Below are 27500 nucleotides of genomic sequence, written 5' to 3'. Positions count from 1 at the left end.
TTTTATTCTTTTCCTTCATTGGTCCAGCATGGTCCATATCCTACCTAGCCGGGACGTTATCCCCAACGATCTGTTTTCCTAGCAAGTACGTCCTTGGCAGTTATGCTTGGCTGCATCTGATCCGGTAAGGTGATCCGGTTTGTGCAAGGCGTACCGAGAACGTGTCCCCCGGTAATTAGATCACGTGACCATTTTAGGTAACCGGTTTCCATTAGACGGAGGACCTTAAGTCACGTGATTGAGTTATTGGCGTTCACGGTCGATTATTAGCGACCTGCCGTGTCACGGAGTTATCTGTGTGTGACGGCCTGCAATTCCGGAGAGTCTTGTGGGAACCCGAGGTAGCTTCCGCCTCCCCCCCCTCTCTCTCCACCCTTGTGATCTCGCCTCGACCCCGGGTCCGCAACAATATATATTCGCAAATTCAAGTTAAATGCTTTTTTGTGCAATAGATTGCGTTTAATATTTAAATAACAACATGGTATAACTACTCATCGCCTTCTTTTGTTTCTTAAAAAATTTTTTTGTTGTTGTTGTTGAAATAGTTACAAGCTTTCTCAATATGCATTATTCAGGTCAACACATTTTGTAGCAACAGAAAACCATGTGAAGCATGTGGCTCAGATGCAGGAAAAAGACGTCTAAAAATGTCAATTTGTATTATTTGATATCTTAAAACAATAAAAGAATTGATAACATTTTGCTCATTAGTTTCAAGTTTAAAAAAAAAATTGAAAATTCGTATTGTTTTCCACTCGCACATAATAATTTATGGACAAAATATATTGAAATAGCAATCTTACTTGTATTCTAAATCTTCAGCATGTCAATGAAAGACTGTTTCCATTCATAACATGAACAGTTTATGTTTTCCCAAATAATCTGAATTCGGTGAAACGATCTAAATACCTAACGTTGTAGTGAAAAATATTTGCGGGGACTACATTATATAATCAAAAGAAGAGAGAGCTCACGCATTCTTCTCAGCAAGTAAAAGCTGCTTTCGTAGTACATTCAGCTCTGAATTGCACTCTTCATTGGTGAGCTTCAGCTTGACTTCTTGCTCTCTACATGATGCCACCAGTGCCTCAAGGTTGCTCACAGAGTTGTGCTCAGCAATAAGCTGCTTCTGTAATGTTTCAATTTCAAAATGATTCGACTCCAACCTACTTGCTGACTGCACACAGAAGAATGAGGAATCAAGCAAAATATGTGTGATAAACTGTGGCATTCACTGAACAACAAAATAGAAAAGAGGGGAAAGTAAGACTCGGGTAAGTCTACTACCTTCTCTTGCTCAATATTGATAGCCATCAACTGCTTGCTCAGTGAGTCCTTTGCAAAATCTAGTTTTGAGCAAAGCTCTCTCAGCAAGATCAGATCAGCTTGAGTAGCCACCAACTCTTCCTCTTTATGTTGAAATTTGGAATCCAGCTGGTTGTTTGATTGCACAAGTTCAGAAATTCGATCCTCATATGCCTGCAGGGAAGCCAGATGCTGGGAGGAACAAATGAGTTGATGAAATGTCAAAGGTAACAGGAGGAAAGTTGAAATAAATTAAAAAAGAATGAGATCAGTATAAATGTATAAATAATGCAAGGCATGTTTAATAATGTTTCACTATTCCTGACTGTCATCTTAATAACTATGCCAAATGACTTCACTGTCGGTGTACGTATCCAAATATTGTGCGACAGGAAACTCTTCAACCTGGCAAGACAATGCGTAAAGACCAAAATGAAAGTAGTTTTTGTAAGAAAGTTGCTTTAAGTAGATGCCTCTGTCCTGGAGGTTCATTCTCTGAAGAATATCTTGGAGATTATCCATCATTTCATTGCAAATCCAAAACAATTTAGACTTAAAACAAACAAAACGAAAACAATACTCTATCAGCCATCACCAAAAAGGTCTCATGCCAAACCATGACCCAAATAAATGATATTTACCCAACTTGTGGAAATTATTCCATGATTAAGTTCACGTACCTCAGTAACATAGCTTCAGCAGACCATACCAATGACATGAAAATCTCAAATTGTATCCAACCAGCAGCAATGGCTTTTGAACAGGCTCTTCAATTCGGAGTGGTCACAAAGTATCATGCCAATTGCTATGATGTGGAGAATTTATCACAACCTAATATTAACATTGACAATCTACATTGCAGAAAGGAGTACACTTTACAGATGGCATATTTGAAAGATTACAAGCATCTCACTCTGGCACCTGAGCAAATTAAATAATTTATTGGCACCACTAGGTGTTAAATGTGGAAGTACTGGGGCGTGCTCATGTGCTAAGTGCCGAGTCTATGTTAGTTGCTGCCCAGCTGTGCTGGTCACATGCTTCAGCTAGAAGAGACTGCATTTCCCAAAGTAGTATTCTACCTCGTCTATTAGCAGCAAGCACAGGGAATTCAAGTAGTATTCAATAAAGAGATAGCATGTGAAATTTAGCAAGATGGTGGCTCAAAGACATCATAAATAGGTATCTCAAGGCATCCAAGTTATCAGCCGATGCCTGGAAAGAGTTTGTTCCCAAATGCTGAGAACGAATGTTGGTGATGAACAGAGGTGTCAGAAATGTCAATCAGACAAGGACTGAGAACAATGAGCAATGACATAACCAGACTGCAACTTCCCATTGCCTTTTGTCATCACTGCAACAGGGGTTTTGGTGCATTCATCGGGCTAGTCTTCAATGATTGTGATGTTGCTTGCCAAGCTGTTAGTCATCGGCAATATGACATAGTCATAGTCATCAAACAATAAACATAGTCAAACAATAAACATAGTCATCGGCATATGTAATAAAGAAAACGGCCAAACAGATATGGAGAACAGTCCCAGTATGCAATCTTTCAATGAGGAGGAGTGTTCATCAGATCTTGACAGATCTACATAAAGGATGAAGGGTCAGTGCAGCTCCTAATAAGGAGCTGACATCAAGGCTCTAAAAATGCAGATGCTCAAGGAGATCTATCTTTGGCAGCACTGACACCAGAGAAGAATGACAATAAGATGGAATAAGGTATGGGTCCCAGTCACAACTCTGCAACAAAGACTGAGCAACTGTGTTGGAGCACAACAATACAGACCAAGGTAGTACAAGCCAAACCCCAATTGAAGAGAATGTTTGGCTTGTCAACTCAGAGGAAGCAACATAATCACAAAAAACAATGAGATACAATATTGTTGTGGGCTGGAGTTCGGTGGCGATAAACGACCACAAGGTGGAGCAGTGGAGTCGTCTCCCACCGAACACCCAGAATTTAGGTCGTGACTCTTGGACAACTCCGAAAGGTCACGGGTCACTTAGAGGACCGTGGTCGCCAATATTTCGACGGCGTGAGGTTGGGTCCACTTGCCTAATTCCAATTTACCTAATATACAGGGTGTCCCAAAAAAATATACAACTTTTCATCTGCAAAGAGGATGGTCATAACATATATTTTTAAAAAAGATATATGGCTGGATAGAAAGCTGAAAGGTTGAAGTTTATTGTACCAATGTCAAAATTGCCACCAAAATTTAAATTTTGGTATAGAATCGTCGTTTTCTTTTAGACCACATGTTCGACGTAGGCTCCACGTTGTCCGATCACTGCCTGCAAATGCGTTGTCATGTTCTCCATCACTTTGGGAAATGTTTCCTGAGGAATGTTCTGGATTTCTCGGTGGATGTTTTCCTTCAGCTGATCAAGAGTCTGAGGCCTATGGTTTCCATAGATCCTGTCCTTGAGATACCCCCACAAGAAGAAGTCTGGAGGAGTAAGGTCAGGGGAATACGGTCGCCACTCAACGTCTTTGTCGAGGGAGATAAAGCAGCCCTAAAAATGTTGGTTGAGAAAACACCTTGTTTCCCTGGCTGTATGGGGCGGTGCCGCATCCTGCTGGAACCACTCGGTTCTCATCTGGATCAGGTTGTTTCTCCTACGGGCCTGAGTACGTAGCTCAGGCAAATAGAATTCCTGAATCATTTCGCAATAGTTTCTCTGGTTTACCGTGCAAGTGCGTCCCTGGTCATCTTCAAAAAGGTATGGACCAATTATCCCATACCAACCAACCGCCACCCACATGGTGACTGAGAACAGATCGAGGCACCAGTTCAGTTGATGCATTGCCAGGATTTTCAGTTCCCCAGTACCGAAAGTTTTGCTTGTTTACCTCCCCGGACAAGTGAGCATGGCATTCGTCCGTCATGTGAAGTTTTTTGAGGAAGTCTGCGTCTTCCTCCAACTTTCCTGAGAACCAATTTGCAAATTCTAGTCGTTTGCGTTTCTGTTGATCAGTAAGCACCGTTTCCGTTTGAATTTTGTATGGAAAGGCATGAATGTCTTGGCGAAGGATCTTCTGAACGGTGCTCTTATGAATGTTTGTCTCGGCAGAAAGTCGTCAAATCGATTTTTTTGGACTCTGAACGACCGCCTGTCTCACCATTTCCACATTTTCTTCACTACGACCTGTCCTCTTCCGACCACTGTGACCCTTGTGAAGGTCACAGATGGTTCCCACATTGGTAAACTTTGCGATGGTGCAGGTTATTGTCCGAAAGTTTGGTGCATGGTGCAAGTGGATACCGAAATGTCTCGAGTGAAGACGTTGCACCTGTATGATACTTTTCGTCTGGTGCCAAAGTTCAACAATTTTCGTCCGTTGTTGTACGGTCAGTCTTGGCATTTTTCTGGCGCTTGCTTGGTATCAAAATAAACTTCAGGGTCTCTGCAACAAGAAATGAAGCATTAGTGACAGAATTACTGCTTTTTAGGATCAAACAAAGCATTTTAAAAGTCCTATATTTTTTGGGACACCCTATAAGTACTCACGCCATCCAACTACCGGGGAAAACCACACCCTCGACCGACTTTGTCCGAATCGAGTCGCTATCACCGACTCGGATCCGGCGAAACCGAGCGAAAGTTACCAAAGCCGCGCCGGACCAAAAGAACAATCCACGGCACGAACGGCCCTACCAATTTGCAACACGCACCATGTTAGGCCAATGGAGGAAAGCACAGAAAACGAGCTGGTACATTTAACAGAGGTTTATTTTACAATGATAATCGGGAAGGGGGAGACACAGAGCAGAGTTAAACTGACTAAAAGCGATGCAGGTATGTACAAGGCACTTAAACAATTCTACTTAATGGACTGGCACCACACACACGCACACACACACAAAAGAACTGGGCCGGCCGGCCTTTATTGAGGTCTTCAGTCCGGAAGGAAAGGCAAGCCGAAGGCCAGAGTCTGGCTTGCACCTGTCTGCCTCATGCGGTGTACGACGATCTGGTCGCGTGGCGGGACTCGAACCCACAGCTTTCATGCAGTGCCAAGCACCAGGGACCGCACTCTCCAACCGGCCACACACCAGTCAACCAAGATCAAGGAGAAGATCAGAGACGACGATGACCCAGGACCAGACGAACCAGCCAGCACCAAGACCCGCGACCCCCAAGACGACCAACCTCCCCAGCCTGGCATTCCTTTATATCTTTCTTGTCCGGGGTGAGAAGATCGCCATCTGGGCGATCTCCACCCTCATTGGCCGGGGTGTCGTGGAAAAGTCGCTCTCTGTGGCAATCTCAACCCTCATTGGCCGGGGTGTCGTGGGAAAGTCGCCCTCTGTGGCAATCTCAACCCTCATTGGCCGGGGTGTCGTGGGAAAGATGCCCTCTGTGGCCATCTCAACCCTCATTGGCCGAGGTGTCGTGGGAAAGTCACCCTCTGTGGCCATCTCAACCCTCATTGGCCGGGGTGTCGTGGGAAAGTCGCCCTCTGTGTGTGATTGGACAAGGGGTGGAGTCGGAGCTGAGGCGATGAAAATCTCCGCCCACGTACGTGGTCGAACGCACGTGAGCAATGGCGTCGGTGTGCGAAGTGAAGTGAAGGAGATTTGTTGTAAAAAACTGACTATAAAGAAACTTCGCAGCACACATGTAATTCCCGTTAGACACAGGTAGGGGACCCGAACTATAAACACATACTTATCGAGATAACTAAACTTGGCGACTGCTGTCTGTTTGTGTGCAGGCTTCCAAATTCGTAACAATATCAACAGATGATATTGAGGAGGAATGACAAGATCGATGAAGAAATAAGGAAGTGGATGAGAAGCATCACAGACAAGAAGAGGAGGCCAACCAATATAGGGAGTATGAGTAATGACATTCAGTAAAATACCACAACACAATCAAATACAAAACCACAAAACACCCCCAAAAACTGGTAAAGAGAACAAAGCAACTACTCATAAAATATATTGGTAAAGGAGAAGCGTGTGTGTGTGTGTGTGTGTGTGTGTGTGTGTGTGTGTGTGTGTGTGTGTGTGTGTGTGTGTGTGTGTGTGTGTGTGTGTGTGTGTCGTTGATTGTTTATTTCATAATTCGAGTTTCAGGATATGAAATGGAGTCATCCCAACCTTTGAAGTATCCACCTTCGTTACGGTGAAGGATCATGATTCATGGGCTAAGTTGTGTTGTTCTCAGAGTTTTGTTCCGAGGGCTCTTTTTAGGGTGGTCACTGAGCCCCAGACACCCTCCAAATGTAGTTTGTGTGTGGTAATGTTCCCAGGGATGGTTTGTAGGAACTTAAGGTACTTCTTTATCATTCCTATTGCTCCAATTATCACTGGTACAATTTCAGCGCTCTTTAGCTTCCAGGATCTTTTCACTTCATTCTTGAGATTTTTGATATTTGGTCATTTTCTTGATTTCTGCATTATTTAGACCAAAATCACTGAGTACTAAAACCTCAATTAGCAATGCCATATTTTCCTTTTTGTATCTGAGTACTATGTACGGTCACAGTGCTTTGCTTTCTATGTTCACGCTGGATGGGATCATCAGATCGTATGTGAGCATTATTGTCCTTGTTTTCAATGATTGCTTTTGGTTCATGCTTCCATGAGTTTTCTAGAACTGGGATATTGAAATTTCTTCAGATGTGCCAGTGGATGACTCCATATACCTTGTTGTGCCTTTGGGTGTACAGCTGTTCTGACATGAGTTTTTTTTACATCCCGAGAAGAGGTGGCTCATGCTTTCTGTTTCAACCTTGCAAAATCTACACTTGTCTGATTGACTCATGGTCCTCCTGCAGTTGTGGTTACCTTCCCTAGGAAGTTGGTTGCAGGATTTGCACTCTGGCCACCCCAAAACACTTCATTCCGCAAAAACACGACGTGTGTGGTGGGGTGATGGATGAGGTGTTTGTCTAGCTCCTGTATTGTTGTGTTTAGGTCGATTTTTATGTCATACATTTCTGTTGGTCTACCTTGCACGAATGTGCATTTGGCACATTTATTGCGGCCAAATTCCATTTGGATGTTGTTGGAGTACCATTTCACCAATTTCAGTTGTTCTGCCAATTTTTCATCATTCGGTGCAAACAGTTTTAAATAATTCATGTACAGCAGATGTGTCACCTTTCTTGTTCCTTTGGACATTCTCTTATTGGTTGTTAGGGTGTATCCATGTACTTGCTCATTAATGAGGTTACTTAGTGGATACAGAGCAAAGAAAAACAGGAGGGGGGAAAGGTTGTCTCCTTGGAAGATCCTACATCGTGTCTTCACTCCTGTTATTTCGATATTTCCTTCTGAGTGCTGCAAATTAGTGTGGTATTTGATAGATCCATTGCTCTCTCAATTAGCTTGATTATTTTTGGAGTGATCTTGTACATTTGCATGCACTTTATCATCCATGAATGTGGGATGCTGTCAAATGCTTTTTTTACAGTCTATCCAGGCTGTGGACAGCTTGGTTCTTCTCGTGTTGTAGTTTTTGAGTATGGACTTGTTTAGTAGTCTATTGTTGCGTCCTCTTTTACATCCCTTATGTTCTGCCTCTCGGCCTCCTTGTTGTGTTAGGTGGTGGTACATCGTTTCTGTGATGATTCCTGTTGAAAGTTATGTTGTTGATAGACAGGTTATTGGCAGATATTGGTAAGGTAGCTGGGTTTCTTCAGGTTTTGGGATGAGGAAGGTGTTACCTTATGTTAGCCATTCTTCCCTTTCCTGATCCCCTTGAATAAGTTCATTGAATGTATGAGCGTAGTGAACATGGAGAGCATCAAATTGCTCAAGGCAAAAGTTTGGGATCCCATCTGAGCCAGGGCTTTTGAAGTATGCCATTTTTGCAAGTTGTTGTCGTATCTTTTCTGCATCAATTATTACTGGGGGTGCTGGGGGGGCATCAAATTTCTTTGAGATGTTGCCTCTTTCTCTTCCAAGTTTCGGATCCATGCTGCCTCCTTAATGTTATTTTCGATCTTCATAAATTCCTTTCTAGGATTGTTCCAGTCCATCTTTTTCAGGAGGGGTTGAGACATTCTGCTTCCATTTCCCCGTGTTCCCGGTGGAATATTTTTAGGTTGTTTTTAAACAGCTGGCCTTGTTTTCTCCTGCTGTTAGCCTTGTCGTAATTAAAAAAAAAATTTCCTTGCTATCATTTCTGTTTTGAGTTTGTTTTCAGCAACCATTACCTCTAGATGTTTGTCTTCCATTTTATATGTTTTTTTTTTAATTTTGTGGATTCTCCTCTTTAGTTTTGGGCTTTGATTTCCTCTTTGGAATTGCTGAATCTGTCCAATCCCCTTTCTGAGCATCTCCCTCCATCTCTTGAGTCTTTGCTTCCATGGTGGTGCTTGGTTTTTTTATTTGTGGAACCTGTTCTACTCTTGCAGTGTTTTGTTGTTATTTTTTCATGAATGAGTAGTGCTGCTGCAAAACTCACTGTTTATTTCTTTAACGGGGGCTGATTTTGGTATTATGTTTTTTTCAAAAAAGAAAATATGTTTGTTCGGTTGATGATAAGTGTGCACATGTAATGGGGATTACCTTGAGAAATAGGTGAAGTTTTAACAACTTCCTTGTACTTTCTCATTTTTAAGAATTAAAAGTCCATGTAAACCCTTAACAACGCTTGTATTTTTGACATTGCTTTCATGTAACCATTATAGTAAAATCATAATTGACATGTGACAGAATGAAGTGTTGATAATAGTTCAGCACAGATGTACATTTGTGATGATTGTTGGTGTTTTTAGCTTGCTTAGTAGTTCGTAGAGTGCAGACCAATGAAGGATGAGAGTTTCACAAAATGTCAGCTTCTTTGAAATAAGCCTGGTGTTGGCTTAATGGTTAATGTGGCTGGAGTAAGATCTTAGGGTCTAGAGTTGGAATCCCTGTTCTGTTAAATAACATAGGGTGGGTTGACTCAGCCTGTCATCCTTCCAAGGTCAGCAAAATGCATACCAGCTTATTGGAAACAGGGGGAACTGCATCAGCAGCACAGCCACGCTCCCAGCAATGATGCCACCAGCAACCAGAGGCTGCATACAAATTAATGATAAACTACTTTTAAATCTCAAAGCATAATGACAATAGACTAACTTATCATCAGAGCACAATTTACAGACTCCAATGATTAACACAATGAGACTTCCTTGTGATTAAATTTCAAAATGACAAAACAAGGTTGACTGTGGTTCTTGCCTTCTTGATCTCTTGTGCTTGGACATCAGCATGCTCTTGAAGGCACTGCCGCTCAGCTTCAACATTTAACATATGGAAATGCACATTGCTTTTGGCTCCTTCAGCTTCTTGTGCTTTCACCTCCCAGTTTTGTGCATGGCTGCTCATGCTTTGAAACTGTCGAATAAGTTCTCCGTAATCCAACTCCTAAATTGAAACAGATAACATAATAACAACAAATATGAAGAGGATGGTATTGAAAAAGGATGGTATTCAAAAATTCAAACTTAAAAAAAGAATGTTAGCATAGTGTAGTAGCGAGGTGAGCTCAAAAAAAAAGTGATATTACCAAAAGTATTGGGACAGTAAATCAATATGCAGAGTGAACTCACAACCATTTATTGAATTTATAATAGGGTGCCATTGTCACAAATACTTTATTCAAAATTTTGTTGATGTGAGGCACAATGTGGCATTCTTCCTTATGGGCAGGTGACAGTTTAGTGGTGGAGTAAGGTCTGCTGACTTAGGCCCGTCAGTGACGTTCCAAAGCTCTCAAAATAGTTTGGCTGGGTTTAATTTTGGGCTTTCGGCTGATCATTGCAGATTTCCGATTTCACTGCCCTCAAAACAATTCCTGAACAACTAATTGCTTAGCTGATAGATGCAAGGCTTATAATCATCATTATCATCATGGGCACACCATCGTCATCAAAGAGGACTGATGGGAAATGTTCTGGGGCTTTGCTAGATGTGTGACATCAACTCAATGTAGGCCCGGAAAGTTCCTTTTGAGACTTCCGCAGTTTTGACAACGGAAGTCTCCACACATTGTCAGAGGAATGGCATGGCTATTCTCGATTCTTACTTGATGCTAAGGATGTAAGCATTGTCTTTGTGATGATGACAAGTAAGTATCCTCATCCTCAGAATGAGTATATCTCATTCTCAGAAAAGATATCTCATCAGACGATTAGATTTGCTGTCTTGCCGTGCTCTTTCTACAAGCCAAACTTGACCTGGTCTCGGCTATGCAGGTCATGTGTATACCTGTTCAGAAGGGTGAGGGGATTGAGTAAAGATGCTGAAAGGATGTGAATAATGTGATCTGTCATTGTCCGACAGTTTTTCTACCAGATGAACATGATGAAGTCATCATCATTAACATGATAGTGATGCCAAATGACCCACCAGTTAAACCCAAATTAAGATTTAAAAAAATAGAAGATTGTGGTGGGATGCTTGCAATTAAGATTGTGATTGGAACACATTTGCTGATTTAGCATATTTTGGATGAGATGTGAAACAATTTCATTGGAAGACCAAAAGGTGTCAGGCTGTTGCGTTAATTTATGTCCGAACAATTTTGCCAAACAAGATGCAATGATAATGATATATATATATATATATATATATATATATATATATATATATATATATATATATATATATATGTATATGTATGTATGTATATATATATATATATATATATATATATATATATATATATATATACATATATATATACATATATATATATAGCCTGGTGTTGGTGTAGTGGTTGGGGTAGCGGCTTGGGATCCAAAAGGTCCTGAGTTCAAGCCCCGTTGGCCGCCAATCTCGGAAGGATGGCAGGCTGAGTCAACCTCCTGGTGTGTATTAATTCAAGCGAAGTGAGTACCAGTGTACTGGGCCCGGTGTATGCCCCGGTTAGAATAGGTTTACCATATCCCTGTGTTGTAAGAGGTGACCAGGGTAGCGTCAGGAAGGGCATCCGGCGTAAAACCTGTGCCAAATCATTATGCGGATCATAACGGATGATCCGCTGTGGCGACCCCTAACGGGAGCAGCCGAAACAAGAAGAATATATATATATATATATATATATATATATATATATATATATATATCTTCTTCTTCTTCCTCTTTCGGCTTGCTCCCGCTAGGGGTCGCCACAGCGGACCAACTGTCTCCATTTTGCTCTATCCTCCACATCTTCCATTGACACTCCAACCACCCGCATGTCCGCCCTCACCGCATCCATGAACCTCTTCTTTGGCCTTCCTCTTCTCCTCCTGCCTGGCGGCTCCATCTTCAACATCCTTCTCCCGATATACTCCGTTTCCCTCCTGTGCACATGTCCAAACCATCGCAATCTCGCCTCTCACTTTGTCTCCAAACCGTCCTACCTGCGCTGTCCCTCTAATACACTCATTTCTTATCCTATCCATCCTCGTCACTCCCAACGAGAATCGCAGCATCTTTAACTCTGCCACCTCCAGCTCTGCTTCCTGTCTTTTGTTAGCGCCACCGCCTCCAAACCATACAACATAGCTGGTCTCACTACCGTCTTGTATACTTTCCCCTTCACTCTTGCAGCTACCCTTCTGTCACAAATCACTCCTGCAACTCTTCTCCACCCACTCCATCCTGCCTGCACTCTCTTTTTCACTTCTCTCCCACACTCTCCGTTACTTTGGACAGTTGATCCCAAGTATTTAAACCAATCCACCTTCCCCACCTCAACTCCTTGCAACCGCACCATACCACCACCCTCCCTCTCATTTACGCACATGTACTCCGTCTTTCTCCTACTGACTAACATTTCCCTTCTCTCCAGTGCGTACCTCCACCTCTCAAGGCTCGATTCAGCCTGCTCCCTACTCTCCCTACAGATCATGATGTCATCCGCGAACATCATGGTCCATGGAGACTCCAGTCTGATCTCGTCCGTCAACCTGTCCATCACCATTGCAAACAGGAAAGGGCTCAGAGTCGATCCTTGGTGCAATCCCACTTTAACCTTAAACCGGTCCGTCATTCCCTCCCCACACCTCACCGCTGTCACACTGTCCTCATACATATCCTGCACGATCCTCACATACTTCTCCACCACTCCCGACTTCCTCATACAATGCCACAACTCCTCTCTTGGCACCCTATCATAAGCTTTCTCTAAATCCACAAACACACAATGTAACTCTTTCTGGCCTTCCCTATACTTCTCCATCAACATTCTCAAAGCAAAACATCGCATCAGTGGTGCTCTTTCCTGGCATAAACCCATATTGCTGCTCACAGATCGTCACCTCTCCTCTCAACCGAGCTTCCACTACTCTTTCCCACAACTTCATGGTGTGGCTTAACAACTTTATCCCTCTGTAATTTCCACAGCTCTGCACACATCACCCTTATTCTTGAAAATCGGAATCAGTACACTTAATCTCCACTCCGCCGGCATCCTCTCACTTTCCAAGACTTTATTAAACAATCTGGTTAACAACCCCACTGCCATCTCTCCTAAGCACTTCCATGCCTCCACTGGTATTCCATCTGGGCCAACCGCCTTTCCACTTTTCATCTTCTTCATAGCAGTCCTCACTTCATCCTTACTGATCCACCCCACTTCCAGATTCACTATCTCCACCTCTTCCAACCTTCTCTCTCTCTCATTTTCTTCATTCATCAGCTCCTCAAAGTACTCCATCCACCTTCTCAACACACTCTCCTCGCTCGTCAGCACATTCCCATTTGCGTCCTTTATCACCCGAACCTGCAGCACATCCTTCCCCAGCTCGGTCCCTCTGTCTTGCCAATCGGTACAAATCCTTTTCCCCTTCTTTTGTATCCAACTTCTCATACAGCTCGTCATATGCCTTTTCCTTGGCCTTAGCCACCTCTCTTTTGCTTTTCGACGCCACTCCTTGTACTCCTGCCGACTTTCTTCATCTCTCTGACTATCCCACTTCTTTTTAGCCAACCCCTTCTTCCTTATACTTTCCTGTACTTCCTCATTCCACCACCAAGTCTCCTTATCTTCCTTCCTCTGTCCAGATGTCACACCAAGTACCTTCCTAGCTATCTCCCTCACAACTTCTGCTGTCGTTGCCCAATCATCCCACCCATCTTTACCACCATCCAACGCCTGTCTCACCTCCTCCCTAAATTTCACGCAACAGTCTTCCTCCTTCAGCTTCCACCATCTGGTCCTTGGTTCAGCCCTCACTCTCTTCCTCAACCTCACCTCTAAAGTCATCCTACAGACCACCAATCGATGCTGTCGAGCTACACTCTCCCCTGCCACAACCTTACAGTCACTAATCTCTTTCAGGTTGCATCTCCTACTTAAGATGTAATCCACCTGTGTGCACTTTCCTCCACTTTCCTCCACTAATCTATATAAAATATATATATATATATATTTTAATGTTGAAGGCTCCAGTCACGGAGTAAATAGTCCTCATCGAGGCCAGGCCTTAAATAAAGAGAAATAAAGTAGAATGAGGAGGGAAAATGAGTGAGAGTAAGAAAAGTGTATGATATTTGTTTGCAAGGAGGAGAGATTAAAGCTGGCCGGGTAGTTATAGTTTGAGCTAGACAGAAGGTAAGACCAGAAGTCATGTCAGGTTTGCCTCTATTTTTTCAAATGTCTTTCATGATATTCATCTATCTATAATTCCAGCAATGTGTGTGTTTGTGTGTGTGTGTGTGTGTGTGTGTGTGTGTGTGTGTGTGTGTGTGTGTGTGTGTGTGTGTGTGTGTGTGTGTCTGTGATCACTGTTTCTCGACAACCACTAGTCCGATCTCATTGAAACTTGCCAGGTATATTGCTGGGGACCTGAGTATGTGCCTTTTCAAGGTTTGATATTAATCGGACAAGTGCTTCCCAAGTTATGGCCATTTATTTACCAACCAATGACATGACACGTTGCTGCGGCCATTTATTTACCAACCAATGACATGACACATTGCTGCGTAGGCGTGGCTGCGTAGGCCGGTGCGTGGCCGGCCGATGATGACGTCACGGGCCGTGCCGGTTATATGGCAGCGAATGTCATGGCAAACAAAGACAGGGAGGTAAACTTGATTTTAATTTACTCTGTGTGTGGAAGTGTGGTTGTCGCAAGAATGTGAGAGCGAAGGAACGGCCTGCGTGTTTTTTTTATTTTTTATTTTTTTTTTTGTATACCTTGGTCGAGGCTCGTATGATAGCTAACACACAACTCACAGCAAGGAGGCATGAGACAAGAGGGGTGGGAGTGGAAGGGACAAAACATTGGGGAACAGACACAGGTGAACTGTGGAAGGGAGAGGGATGGGGATGGGACGGGGAACATGGCGAGGAGAAGATGGACATTACAGGGACTTTCAGGAAGGAAAGCAGGAGAATTGAAGGAAGTGGGCTTGGGTGGATTATCGGGGGTAGAAAAGATCGAGGATTTGGATGGGGGAAGATAAGAGGTGGTGGTGAACAGCCGTTTTGAAAGCCTGGAGGGAAGAATGGGAAAGAATAGAGTGAGGAAGTTTATTCCAAAGGCGGGAAAAAAGAGGAATGAAAGAGTGAAGATGAGCAGTGATTCGTGATTTTGGTAGTTTTACCAGAAGGGGGTTGTTGGCGGACCTTGAGCGCCCTGTGGAAATGTGGTTGGGACAAATCGCAGAGAGAGCAGGGGGGGCAAGGCTGGAGATCATATAATTGATGATTGGAAATCAAGCCATTGGAAAAGAGGAAGGATTTCATGTCTGAAGCAATGATGGATTCCATAACCTTGCTGATGATTGGGAGAAGGCTGATTGGTCTGTAGTTACAGGGATCTGTTTTTGCACCTTTTTTATGCAGGGCAGTGATGTTAGCAGATTTCCAAGCAGATGGCAGATGACCTTGGGAAAATGAGAGGGTGAATAGAACAGAGAGAGGGTGAGCAAGAGCAGAAGAGCAGGCTTTGAGAACACGTGGGCTGATGCCGTCTGGACCGGTTGCAGAATCTGACTCGAGGTTTGAAAGCAAGCTCTCCACCTTGTCAGGAGAAAAGGATACAGAGTCCAGGGACAGTTGGGTGCGACTGGGTAAAGTGGGTAGAGATAGTGATGGGTTTGGGACACAAGATTTAGCTGCAAACACCGAGTTTAGACATTCAGCTTTATCACGTGTGGAATCAGCAGTGCGGCCATTTGAGGTAAGGGAGGGGATGGAGGGGGAACATACACCAGAAACAGATTTGATTAAACGCCACCAGGATTTTGAGGAGGGAGAGAGGTTTGAGAGTTCAGACTTGAGATGAGAAAGATGTTGTTTTCTGGCTCTCCTGAGGGTAGATACACACTTGTTCCGAGCTTTGTGGAAAGAACTGAGATTGCCCTCAGTTGGGTTTGCTTTCCATGAGGCAAAGGCAAGTTGTTTCAGGACAACTGCCTCACCACAAGCTTCAGTAAACCAAGGGCGGGAGGAAGGGTAAGACAACTGAACACGAGAGGGGATAAATCTGTGCATGAGGGAGAGCAAGTTTCTTTGAAAGAATTCCCAGGATGAGTTGATGTTTGAGAAAGTAGTGATAGGAGACCAGTCTGTAAGTTTGATGGCTGCTCGGAGACCCTGCCAGTCGGCTTGAGTGAAATGCCAGACTCGACGGCGTTGAGGTGGTTCTCTGATGACAGCCAGAGAGATGTCCACTTTAACAAGGACGTGGTCAGAAGAACCAATTGGAGCGAAGGAAGAGCAGCAGATATTGTCAGGGAAATTTGTCAAAATCAGATCCAGAAGAGATGGAGTACCATTGGTTGAGATCCGGGTCGGGAAGTTGACCGATTGAGTCAGTCCCAATGAGTCACAGAAAGCTTTTGCTGATGTCCCATGGCAGGTGAGAGAGGTACCCACACCTAGCCAACTGGCGTGATGACAATTGAAGTCGCCACATAAGAGGAAGAGAGAGTTTGGATGAGAAGATAGAAGATGGTCCATGTTTTCGGAGAGTGAGGTGTAGATGGAGTCATCACTGTTCGGTGGACGGTACAGTACACATATAAACATGAGGTGGGAGTGGAGGGGAAGCCGAAGCCAGAGGTATTCCTGGGGGTGTGGGGGAGTGAGAGCAGTGCAGGGAGAGTGAGGAATAGAGTCTTTGATGAAGAGAGCAACACCTCCACCAGGACGAGGCTCAGGTCTGTCATACCGTAAGAGGGAGTAACCAGGAGAGATACTTGGTAGTCAGACACGTCTTGGGACAGGAAAGTTTCTGTTAGGCAGATAATGTCTGGTTTGTCAGTGGCAACCTGCATGGAAAGATCTGAAAGGTTTGAGCGAAGGCCCCGGATATTTGAGGTCCACACTTTTAATGAAGAGGTAGGGGAGGAGGCTTTGGGTGCAGGAGGTGGAGGGGCGGGGGAGGGTAGGACGAGGGACGAGGGGGGAGGTAAGGAGGGTTGCTGAAGGAGTGTGGGGTATTGCAGAATAGCGAGGGAGGGGGCCGAATGAGGAGGAGAAAAGGCTCTGTGGTGCTGGGAGAGAGGGGGGGACAAGAGACAAGGAAGATGGCAGTTGAGGATTTGAGGAGGTGGAGTGAAGAGATGGAGGTGAGAGGGCAGTGGAGGGAGGCAGGTTGGTGGATGAGAGGGGGGCAACTTAGAGAAGGAAGAGTGAGGGGGATGAAAGGTGGGAGAAAGGTGAGGGGGAATTTTTGAAAGAGGTGAGAGGGAGGCTTGAGGGAGAAGAGTGGGATGGTTGCTTTGAGAGTGAGAGTGAGGGGTGAGGGGGTGAGTTGGCACTGAAGTTGGAAAAAAAGAATGGTTGATGGAAAGCGAGCATCCATGGCAAACTGTGGTTTTTAAAAGTTTTAGGTCAGAGATGCGATTTAACACAATTCTTGATGGATGCAATGAAGGCGAATTCAGAGCATGGAGAGAAGAAGCGCTGTAATAGTTGGATTTTTTTAGGCAAGGAATGAAGGAGAGGTCGAAATGAGAGCAGTCTGTTAAAATAGCAGAAGAGAAGTGCATTGTGAAACAGTAAAGAGTACCACATGTGTGAGAGAGGAAGATGAAGCATTATAAGATCGTTTTTGTTGTTAATATTAATGTATGAGAGAGTTCAACAGATTAGGTCATGGAAGTGTAAAAAAAAAAGAAATCGAGGAAGACGAGGAGGAAGTTAAGAGGAAGAAGAAGTAGCAGAATCGGGAGAAGGTGAGCGTGTTGATGTTGTGTATATATATATATATATATATATATATATATATATATATATATATATATATATATATATATATATATATATTTTTTTTTTTTTTGAGATAAGAAAGAGATTAGTTGGGAGAATGGGGGATGTTTGGAAAGTGGGGAGGATGAAAATTGAAGGTAATGGGGAGGATAGAAATTGAAGGTAATGGGGAGAAAAAACAAACAAAGAAACAAAAAAAAACGATCGAACACCGAGTGGAACCGGTAGGCCTCAAACCTAGGACTAGGCCTCAAACACCAAGTAAGAACGTCGACATAAATACTGACAAAATAGCACGATTTTTGAAACAAAACCGAACTAGGAACACACATTAACATGTAGGTGAGAAAATTAAACAGTTAAAACGGGACAAATAACAACCGGAACTTAACTTTGAGAATGTCAGCAGGGAGCCCCGAAGGAGACCTCTTGCCGCTCAAAACCGGAACCGGAAGTCGTTTCTGGTTGGTTGTCGTTTCTGGCTCGCGGTGTGAAAGTTTTTTTTTTTTTTGCACGTACGGGCACGCACGTACGTGCACGTGAGAGCAAAGGAACGGCCTGTGTGGTTGTTGTTTCTGGCACGCGGTTTGAAAGTTTTTTTTGGGGTTTACACGTACGGTCACGCACGTACAGGCACGCACCTACGGGCATGTACTCGTGTTTGCAATTTGACATCAAATTAGAACAATTATTTGCTTGATTTGTCAGCATTAAGTCTTTCACATCAAGTGGTGCTCTGCTTCCAAAACTTTTGCTTTTGCCCCAAGTTGCCTGTATTGCTTTTCCCTACAGTTTTACTATCCTGCAAAGCCCCAGGCTCAGCTATGATTGCTCACTCCCTCAGTGCAGTGTTAATTGTGCCATACCCAACACCTTGTTCTGACACTGCACTTCAAACTTAAAATAAATTACATAAAACCAATATAATTGCTTTCCATGCTCAAGCATAAAAACATTACCAAGATATATGCAACATAATTTCATGATAAAAATTACGTGATCAAATATCACTTTCTAGTCTTGCAGTGCTGGAAGATACCTTTGTGGTGAGCATCTCCTCCGCACGTGACACCTCCTTGATGTAATCCTGCACCTGTCTCCGAAAGTTTTCCCTCTCACATCGAGCATGTTCGAGCTCTTGATTGACTGCCTGGAGATTCAGAAGTAACACGGGACCATAGCAGAAAGATTTCATTTTGCAGTGTCATGTGACATGCATTTTAAAGTATTGTTTCAATGCAATTTGATTTTTCTGTAGCACAAGTTATTCTTTATTCTAACCAGTTATATCTACATTCAAAAAGCATCACCCCAAGGTATCAGGCTGTTGCATTGCAAATCATAGGATTGATCAACCTCTTCTACTCAGCGAATAATAAACATTTTATATAATGGAAGAGTGACATTTTATCTGCACAAAGACATGGAGGCAAGACATTAGCCCATTGTATTAATATAAAGAAGTGTAAAATTGGGTAATCAAACACAAGCTTGTCCAATTTAAATATTTAATGAATTAAATAAGGCTGAGCTTTATTTAATGAGTTAAATAGGGGAGATCGAATAGATTAAATTTTAACTACGCACAAGGATACACCATATGCAAGTGGAGAACATTTGGCGCATCATGCCTGCACCACATCAACACCAGACAAAATAAAGATTTTTTTTTTCTTTCCAGGGGAGAAGGCATGGGCAAAGATAGTTCTTGGGTGAAAAACACGTAGCATCAACCACACAATACCCCTTGACGAGACCCCCACAAACAACACCGCACAGATACACACAATCACCCATCAATGTTAAAGCTCCCTAAAAGTCCTGCCAACATCCTAATATGCCTGGTGTTAGCTTAATGGTTAGGGTGGTGGGCTTGGGATCCAAGGATCCTGAGTTCAAATCCCACTCAGCTGTTTAATTAATACTGGGTGGGGTTGACTTTGCCTGTCATCCTTCCGAGGTTGGCAAAACGAGTACCAGCTTACTGGCATCCTGTGTCGGAGTGGCGACCCGTCCAGGATCGTGTCCAATAGCCAAGGAGACTGCTTCGGCAGCACCAACGCTCTGCACAGAGTATGGTTCCAATGGATGGATGGATGGAACATCCCTCTACCCCTCTCTCTCCAATACTTCTGGGTACCTATCTAATTCCAATTTAAACTTCGACTGTTTCTGATGCCAATACCTGTCCAGGGAGACCATTCCATGTATTAAGTACTCACTGAGTAAAAGACCCCTGTCTTACTACCATCTTAACTCTCTTGTTCTTTACTCTCAGGCTCTGGCCCCTGGTCCGATCACTGTCTACTCTGCTGAATAATTCATCTGCACATATTTTGTCTATAACCTTTCATTATCTTAAACATCTCGATCATATCCCCTTGTAACCACCTCCTTTCTCGTGTACAAAGACCTGTCTCCTTCAGCTGCTCCTCATGGCTGAGTTGAGCTCGGCCCAGAATCATCGAGTCACCCTGCGCTGAATCCTCTCTATGGCATCTATGTCCTTCCTGAGTTGTGGTGACCAAAACTGCACACAATATTCTACATGTGGCCCTCACAAAATTCCTGTACAATGTTAACACCACCTCTTTTGATTTATAAATGATCCCCCTCTGAATACAACATAAAACCCTATTTGCTTTACCTATAGCTGACTGGCACTGTGCTGCCTGCTTACCTCCCATATCTATTACCACCCCCAGATCCTTCTCGCTCGCTCGATCCTTCTGTGTGACACGCTCCAAAATTACCCCTTGCATCATGTAATCTTTATTTTCATTATTCTTACATATCCCAACACCTTACACTTGCTCAGGTTAAATTCCATCTGCCAATCCTTTGCCAAATCTATACAAGTATCAATACTTTCCTGAATCTGATCACCACCCCTTCTACCTTACCTCCAAGCTTTGTGTCATCTGCAAATGTGGAAAGCCGACATTTCCCCTCACTTTCCAAATCATTGATGTAAATCTATATCAATAAATGTCAGTGTGTGTGTGTGTGTGTCTCCTCCATAACTCCAAAACCATGAAACCTAGTGGCTCCAAGCTTTGCATGCAAACGAAGGAAACTCCAAGGTGGTGCAGGAATGAAAACTGGGTGTTTGGGTTAATCAAAACAACACTTTTGAAGATAATTAATGAGCTTATTTAATTATTTCCTTTATCAAGGCGCATCCTCGGTCACCTCACACTACCTCGGCTGGGGTCATTCGCCATTTTGTTCGGCCTGCTCAACAATGCCTTGACTTGGAACAGGCCAGAATGGTTTATTAATGATAAAGTGCTCAAAAACCTTCCCCTCCCGCCACTTTCCTTGGTGATATCATCGAATGCCTGATCTTCATTGTTATGAATCACTGTATACATTGCGTTTATAAGTGCTATCGTTTTCAAATTAGGAGCTTGGAGCGATTTCATGCATTACATGATAAGATTTTCCATGATGACTCTCATGGACTAATTGAAGTAAATAATCGAAATATAATTTAAGTATGGAGGATCAGATCACATGGACTAAATAACTCAAATCTGGAGTGAAATCTGAAAATTTAAACAACTTTGCGATTTTTATAACCAAGTGTATTTATTTAAGCAATACATTAAGCTTAACTTTTTCTGCTGTTCGCACAATTATATGGAGTGAAGAAAAGATTAAGTAATGTGTAGAAAGTGGTGTTTTGTTTTTTGCGGGTAAGTGCCATTACCAATCAACTTGCTATTGCTTGACAAGCCAGCCGTTTCTTATCAACCATTTAATTGAAGTGCTTGTTGAGTGCTTAAGCCACTTACCGAGCAACCTCCAGTCGATAGCGGTACAGTTCGTGTCCCGATTGGGATGGAAAGCCGGCAGTAGCTCAACACTGCCTGCACATGCTGCCTCAACATTACCTGTACTCGCTGCCTCAACACCACCTGAACATGCTACCTCATCATTGCATGCTCCTGCTGCACCCTCACCACTGCCTGCTCTTGTTGCACTCACACCACTGCATGCACTCTCACCACCACTTCCTACTCCCGCTGCACCCTCACCAATGTCTGCTCCCGTTGCACCCACACCACTACCTGCTCCGGCTGCAACCTCACCACTGTCTATTCACACTGCACCCACACCCCTGCCTGCTCTCGCTGCACCCACACCACTTCCTACTCACACTGCACCATCACAACTGCCTGCTCTTGCTGCACTCACACCACTGCATGCACTCTCACCAGCACTTCCTACTCCCCCTGCACCCTCACCACTGTCTGCTCCCACTGCATACATATCACTACATGCTCCGGCTGCACCCTCACGACTACCTATTCCAACTGCACCCACACCACTGTCTGCACTCTCACTACTTCCGACTCCCGTTACACCCTCACTACTGTCTGCTCCTGCTGCACACTCACCACTGTCTTCTCCCACTGCACCCTTATTACTGTCTGCTCCCGCTGCACCCACACCACTACCTGCTCCGGCTGCACCCGCACCACTGCCTATTCCCACTGCACCCACACCACTTCCTACTCCCACTGCACCATCACAACTGCCTGCTCTTGCTGCACTCACACCACTGCATACACTCACCACCACTTCCTACTCCCCCTGCACCCTCACCACTGTCTTCTCCCACTGCATACATATCACTACCTGCTCCGGCTGCACCCTCACGACTACCTATTCCAACTGCACCCACACCACTGTCTGCACTCTCACTACTTCTGACTCCCGTTACACCCTCACTACTGTCTGCTCCTGCTGCACCCTCACCACCGTCTTCTCCCACTGCACCCTCACTACTGTCTGCTCCCGCTGCACCCTCACCACCGTCTGCTCCCGCTGCACCCTCACCACTGTCTGCTTCTGCTGCACACTCACCACTGTCTGCTCCTGCTGCACCCTCACCACTGTCTGCTCCTGCTGCACCCTCACCACTGTCTGCTCCCGCTGCACCCTCACCACTGTCTGCTCCCGCTGCACCCTCACCACTGTCTGCTCCCGCTGCACCCTTACCAACGTCTGCTCCCACTGCACTCTCACCACGTCCTACTCCCGTAGCACCCACACCCCTGCCTGCACTCTCACCACATCCTACTCCCGCTGCACCATCATTGCTGCCTACTCATGCTGCACGAACACCACTACCTGCTCTGGCTGCACCCTCACACTAACTACTCCTGCTGCACTCTCACCACTGCCTGCACTCTCACTACTTCCTACTACCGCTGCACCATTACCACTGCCTGCTCCTGCTACACCCTCACCACTGGCAATAACCTCAGCAACCTCATTCTACAACTGGAACCAACTATTATCTACAAATTTCTCCCATTCTGCTACCTGTTGCAAATTATCTCTCCGTTCCTTCAACCTAGTAATAACTATCCTCAAGTGGGCTATTTCCTCACACTTCCAACAACAGTGAGTACCCTCTGCTTCCCCTATTCTTAATGTAGCCCACGTTGAGCATCTATCACATTTTATGTCGTCCTCTTCCTTTCTCCTTCACAAGCTATACCCTTTTTCACCACCATATTCCCAAGGCCCCAAACAAAATAACCGCTTGCCTTAAATGCAAAACTTAACAGTAGGCCTCCCCCTGCTACAAGACCTTGCTGAAAGTTTTGTTCGAATCTTGGACAGCACACTGCAAGAATATGATGGAAGCCATTTAATCTTTGATAACTATGCATTTGAGGAATGTTTCCTGATTGACAAAGCAAGAAGAAAACGAGTTGGATCTGTGCAGCCAGTAAACTTCCATGTGTATGGATACAAAATCTATTGCAAACATTAGCATGAAGCAATTTCTGTAAAGCATCAAGACCAAGGATGAACTCACTGTCTATCTTGCTCAAAAAAGCTTCACTTCAGAGACGAGCCCAAAACATTTATCGTGACATCACGTGAGAAAGTTTTGTCCACTGGTAGGAGAGTAGACCACCGAGAATGTACGCATGAGGAAGTTGATGGCAGATTAATCTTGCATGCCCTAATGCAACAGATCGTGTCACAGATGTGGTCAACGTATTCAGTCAAGACACTGATGTATCGGTGTTGGTAGTGAGGCATGTTCCCGAGCTTTGTCTCAACACCAACTTTCGAATAGGCACGGGATCAAAAAGACATGTAATATCAATCAATCAAATCGATGAAGCCTTTGGAGAAGAGAAGGCTGCAGCTCTGCCGGGTCTACACTCATTCTCAGGAGCAGATATGAATGGCCATTTTGTTGTGAAAGGGAGAGTAACTTGCTGGAGGACATTTATACATGCACCTGATGACGTCATTGAAGCGTTCAAACTGCTCGGTTGGGAGAAACCCACGATATTCGAACCAGCAATGTTTGATGGTTTACTGTATGTCAACTGGAAGATAATATCTGGCAATGTTTGTTTGGTCTAGGTGGAAATCTTCGACGCCATCTTGAACTGAAGCATGTTAAGTTAATTTTAAAAATTGCAAACAATGGTTTTTTTTAATTCTGCACTTTAAATGGAACATGAAAATGTATGTTTGCAAATTTTAACATGAAATGCACACGGAAGTGGTTTTTTTTTTGCCACAAGAAAATACACTATCCCCTCAAACAATCCTTTCCACCGAGGAGGCTGGAGACGCACGCTGTTGAATAGACGAAGATACTTGCTGCCAAGCCGGCCAGGACAGATGCTGCCAGGAAAACAGAGATGGTAGTTGACAATTATCTTCAGGAGGAGATTCATGGAAGTCAAACATTGGGTTTCTCTCCCGTGCACAGACACTTCAAGTGAGCTCGGTTGTGAGTAGCACCTCCACTTGACTGGTTCCAAGACTGGCTTTGATGATGCCCATGGTGAGTAGTTTGACCCAGAGTTGTCCTGCACATGCCCTCTCCTTCTCTCAAATGGCACAGTTGCTCCAAAGAGCAATCTTACCCAGTCTTAGACCAGGCCGGGAGCAAGATTTTTTTCCTCACCTTGCTGCTTCTATGGATTGAATGTGGGTGGTTTTTGCACAGGTGTCATGAGAGGCATGCGGTAGTGGACCCAGTCCTATGTCAGCCTTCCACTGACTACATGCATTGTTTTTCATCTCGAAGTCTGTCAAAGTGGCAAATTATACATTCTACATTAAATATGTAGAATGTACACCCAAAACCTAGAAATGGGTGTACACTCTACGCCATATTCTATAGGTGCGGCTTCCGTCATGTACCACAAAGATTGCAGAAACCATTCAGAATTTGTCCATGGTACGACCACATAATGGTGCAATCTTTCTGAAATGTACCAGGGGTTTTTAACATCCACAAACAAATTCTAGCTTCATATCCCTCCAATGGGATGGCATTTTGATTGTTACAATAGCCTGTCTGTGAAGAAAGAGAGGGACAATTTCGAGTTAAGGGAATTGAACCCAGACAAGAGAGCTCAAAGAGGAAAATGTTGTCACAAAAAATTCAAGTGATGCCCCACTTACCAGCCCAAGAACCACTCATTATATATTGCGCACCATACCTTTATGGGCTGACAGGGTGGCTTAGAGGTATGCATAATCACCTCTCAGCCATCGAACCCAGGTTCAAATCTCAGCCAACGATTAACTGTCACTCTGATGTCTCTCAGACAGGACAAGGGAATAATGTGTGTGCCATCCTTTGGATGGATTTTGAATTAGGTGTCCCGTCTACCAGCATGAGCTGGTGGTTACTAAAGATCTCACTGCGTCCTCCATGAAGAGCAGGCAAGCTATGGCCAGCACCCTGGCCAAATTCAAGCTCTAAGCTATAGAGGAACACTGCATCAACGGCACTGCTGCGCTCCGACCAGCATCCACAGGCTGCATATCCCCCCATCAATATCCTCGATCTTTTCCACCCAAGCTAATCCACCCCAAACCGACCTCCTTCAAATTCCCTCCTTTCATTCCTGAAAGTCCCTGTCGTGTCCATCTTGTTTACCGTGTACCGCACCCAATCCCTCTCCCTTCCACAGATCTCCTCATGTCTCTGTTCCAAACTGTTTTTTCCTTCCCTCTCCTGACACTCTTGTCTCCTGCTCCCCTTGTTCTACGTTCTATGTGTTAGCTCTCATACGAGCCTCGGCAGTGTATCCAAAAAGTAAAAAAATAAAAAGTGTAAATGTATATACTATAATCTTGATCGAGTGAAGCTCATCACAAAGTTGACTAGCCAAATAAAATTGGAAAATGGTGTCACCTTATTATTATTATTACCTCCGCCACCAAAGGTGAAGGAGGTTCTGTTTTCACCCCTCTCTGTCTGTTTGTGTGCAGGATATCTCAAAAAGTTGCGGACAGATTCGGACGAAACTTGGCCGACACGTTGGGTGTGTGACAAGGAAGAATTGGTTCAATTTTGGTGAAGATCCGAATCCGAATCCGATAATTTTAAAAAGTGATTCTTCACCATTGAGAGATAGGCCAAACACGATATAGTACTGTATAGTATGTTATTTCAAAAATGTATTGGGCCCGATATGTTCTCGTGGATGAGGCATTACGTGGCGGAAGGACACGCACTCCCGAGTGCCCTTCTAGTTTAATTTTTTAAATGTTATGCCTCTCATGTGTCATAATGTGCAGAGATCCAACCTACAGTCTCACTCTTAACACATACATAGCTTGTAAAGCAAAACTAGACAGTTTTTTTTCCGACTTTTGTGAAAACAGACAAGAGTGACCTTTGATATGCTGTGTTGTCTTAACCTGGTTTGCCCTTGTCATGGCAAGCAGGTCTTCTTGCATTCTGTTGTTTTGTTGCTTTGTTGCCTCAATAACACTCCCACATTTCATCATCTCTGTGTTTATCGAGTCCAGTTGTCGGCGGAGGCGTCCTTTCTCACTCTCATGCCCACTTGCTGCATCTGTCAGCTTGCTATGAAACAAAAGTCAAAGAGATCTAGATAAGCATAGCAAATATCTTCTCAACAGAACTTTTACATAAACTACTCGTCATAAACAAAAAGTGCCTCAAGCCACTTGATGTTATTGTAGTCATATGTTTATTATTTTAAGGTTTTAGTCATGACAAAAACAACATTTTCTCTGCTTAAGTGAACTTTTACTTTGAAATTGGCTTTTTCCCATAATCAAGAAATGAAGAATCAGCTTCAAGCTGAACAGCTCCAAAGGGTAAATGGTCCAAGTAAATGGAGTGCTCAGATCGGTCAAGAAGAGTTTGATGTCCCAGTTTTACACTGCTCCAAAATTGCTAAAAATGTATGTAAATATTATATATTAGCAAATACAACCTGTCACTTCACTGACGGGGAGGGAGGGGGTATTAAGGAGGGGGGTTGAGAGAGGAGGGAGGGAGAGAGGAAGAGAGGAGGAGAGAGAGAGAGAGAGGAGGAGAGAGGGGGAGCGAGAAAGGTGGGGGGGGGGGGAGAGCGGAGAGCTTTGCCTCACCAAACGTTGCTACACTGTGGGAGAGAAGGATGCGAGGAGGGTGTGTGTGTGTGTGTGTGTGTGTGTGTGAGTGTGTGTGTGTGAGTGTGTGTGTGTGAGTGTGTGTGTGTGAGCGTGTGTGTGTGAGTGTGTGTGTGTGAGTGTGTGTGCGTGTGTGAGTGTGTGTGAGTGAGTGTGAGTGAGTGTGAGTGAGTGTGAGAGAAAGTGTGAGAGACTTTGTGAGAGTGAGAGAGTGTGAGAGTGTGAGAGAGTGTGAGAAAGTGTGAGAGAGTGTGAGAGAGTGTGAGAGAGTGTGAGAGAGTGTGAGAGAGTGTGAGAGAGTGTGAGAGAGTGTGAGAGAGTGTGAGAGAGTGTGAGAGAGTGTGAGAGAGTGTGAGAGAGTGTGAGAGAGTGTGAGAGAGTGTGAGAGAGTGTGAGAGAGTGTGAGAGAGTGTGAGAGAGTGTGAGAGAGTGTGAGAGAGTGTGAGAGAGTGTGAGAGAGTGAGAGAGTGTGAGAGAGTGTGAGAGAGTGTGAGAGAGTGTGAGAGAGTGTGAGAGTGTGAGAGAGTGTGAGAGAGTGTGAGAGAGTGTGAGAGAGTGTGAGAGAGTGTGAGAGAGTGTGAGAGAGTGTGAGAGAGTGTGAGAGAGTG

General features: G+C 44.2%; 2 protein-coding genes and 1 long non-coding RNA gene across 3 annotated transcripts in view; 2 read left to right on the top strand and 1 right to left on the bottom strand.

The window, feature by feature from the left end:
- Positions 1-26175, top strand: part of LOC147008682 (uncharacterized) — an 89000-nt gene extending 62825 nt beyond the window's left edge. Inside the window, exons 2-3 of the long non-coding RNA XR_015053368.1 lie at positions 18485-18512; positions 25738-26175. This is a non-coding gene — a long non-coding RNA (uncharacterized LOC147008682). The remainder of the gene's footprint in view (positions 1-18484; positions 18513-25737) is intronic.
- Positions 1-27500, bottom strand: part of LOC147008680 (centrosomal protein of 135 kDa-like) — a 197590-nt gene that overhangs the window by 42198 nt on the left and 127892 nt on the right. The window contains exons 16-20 of the mRNA XM_085864556.1: positions 26170-26338; positions 18506-18616; positions 9495-9680; positions 1288-1497; positions 975-1177 (exon numbers count right to left, since the gene is read on the bottom strand). Of these exons, the coding sequence (XP_085720682.1) occupies positions 975-1177; positions 1288-1497; positions 9495-9680; positions 18506-18616; positions 26170-26338 (879 nt within the window). The remainder of the gene's footprint in view (positions 1-974; positions 1178-1287; positions 1498-9494; positions 9681-18505; positions 18617-26169; positions 26339-27500) is intronic.
- On the top strand, positions 19380-25728 carry LOC147008683 (uncharacterized). Its single transcript, XM_085864543.1, has one exon. The coding sequence runs from the start codon at positions 21509-21511 to the stop codon at positions 22883-22885; it is 1377 nt and encodes a 458-aa protein (XP_085720669.1). The 5' UTR covers positions 19380-21508; the 3' UTR covers positions 22886-25728.

Source organism: Eptatretus burgeri, chromosome 18 (genome assembly GCF_056783735.1).
Source record: "Eptatretus burgeri isolate ZD-2024b chromosome 18, Ebu_testis_v1, whole genome shotgun sequence".
NCBI classification, from domain to species: Eukaryota; Metazoa; Chordata; class Myxini; order Myxiniformes; family Myxinidae; genus Eptatretus; species Eptatretus burgeri.
This window is presented reverse-complemented; position numbering and strand designations above follow the sequence as displayed.

Coding starts and splice junctions, on each gene's coding strand:
- LOC147008683 (XM_085864543.1), top strand. CDS start 21,509: ATGTCTGCTCCCGTTGCACCCACACCACTACCTGCTCCGGCTGCAACC.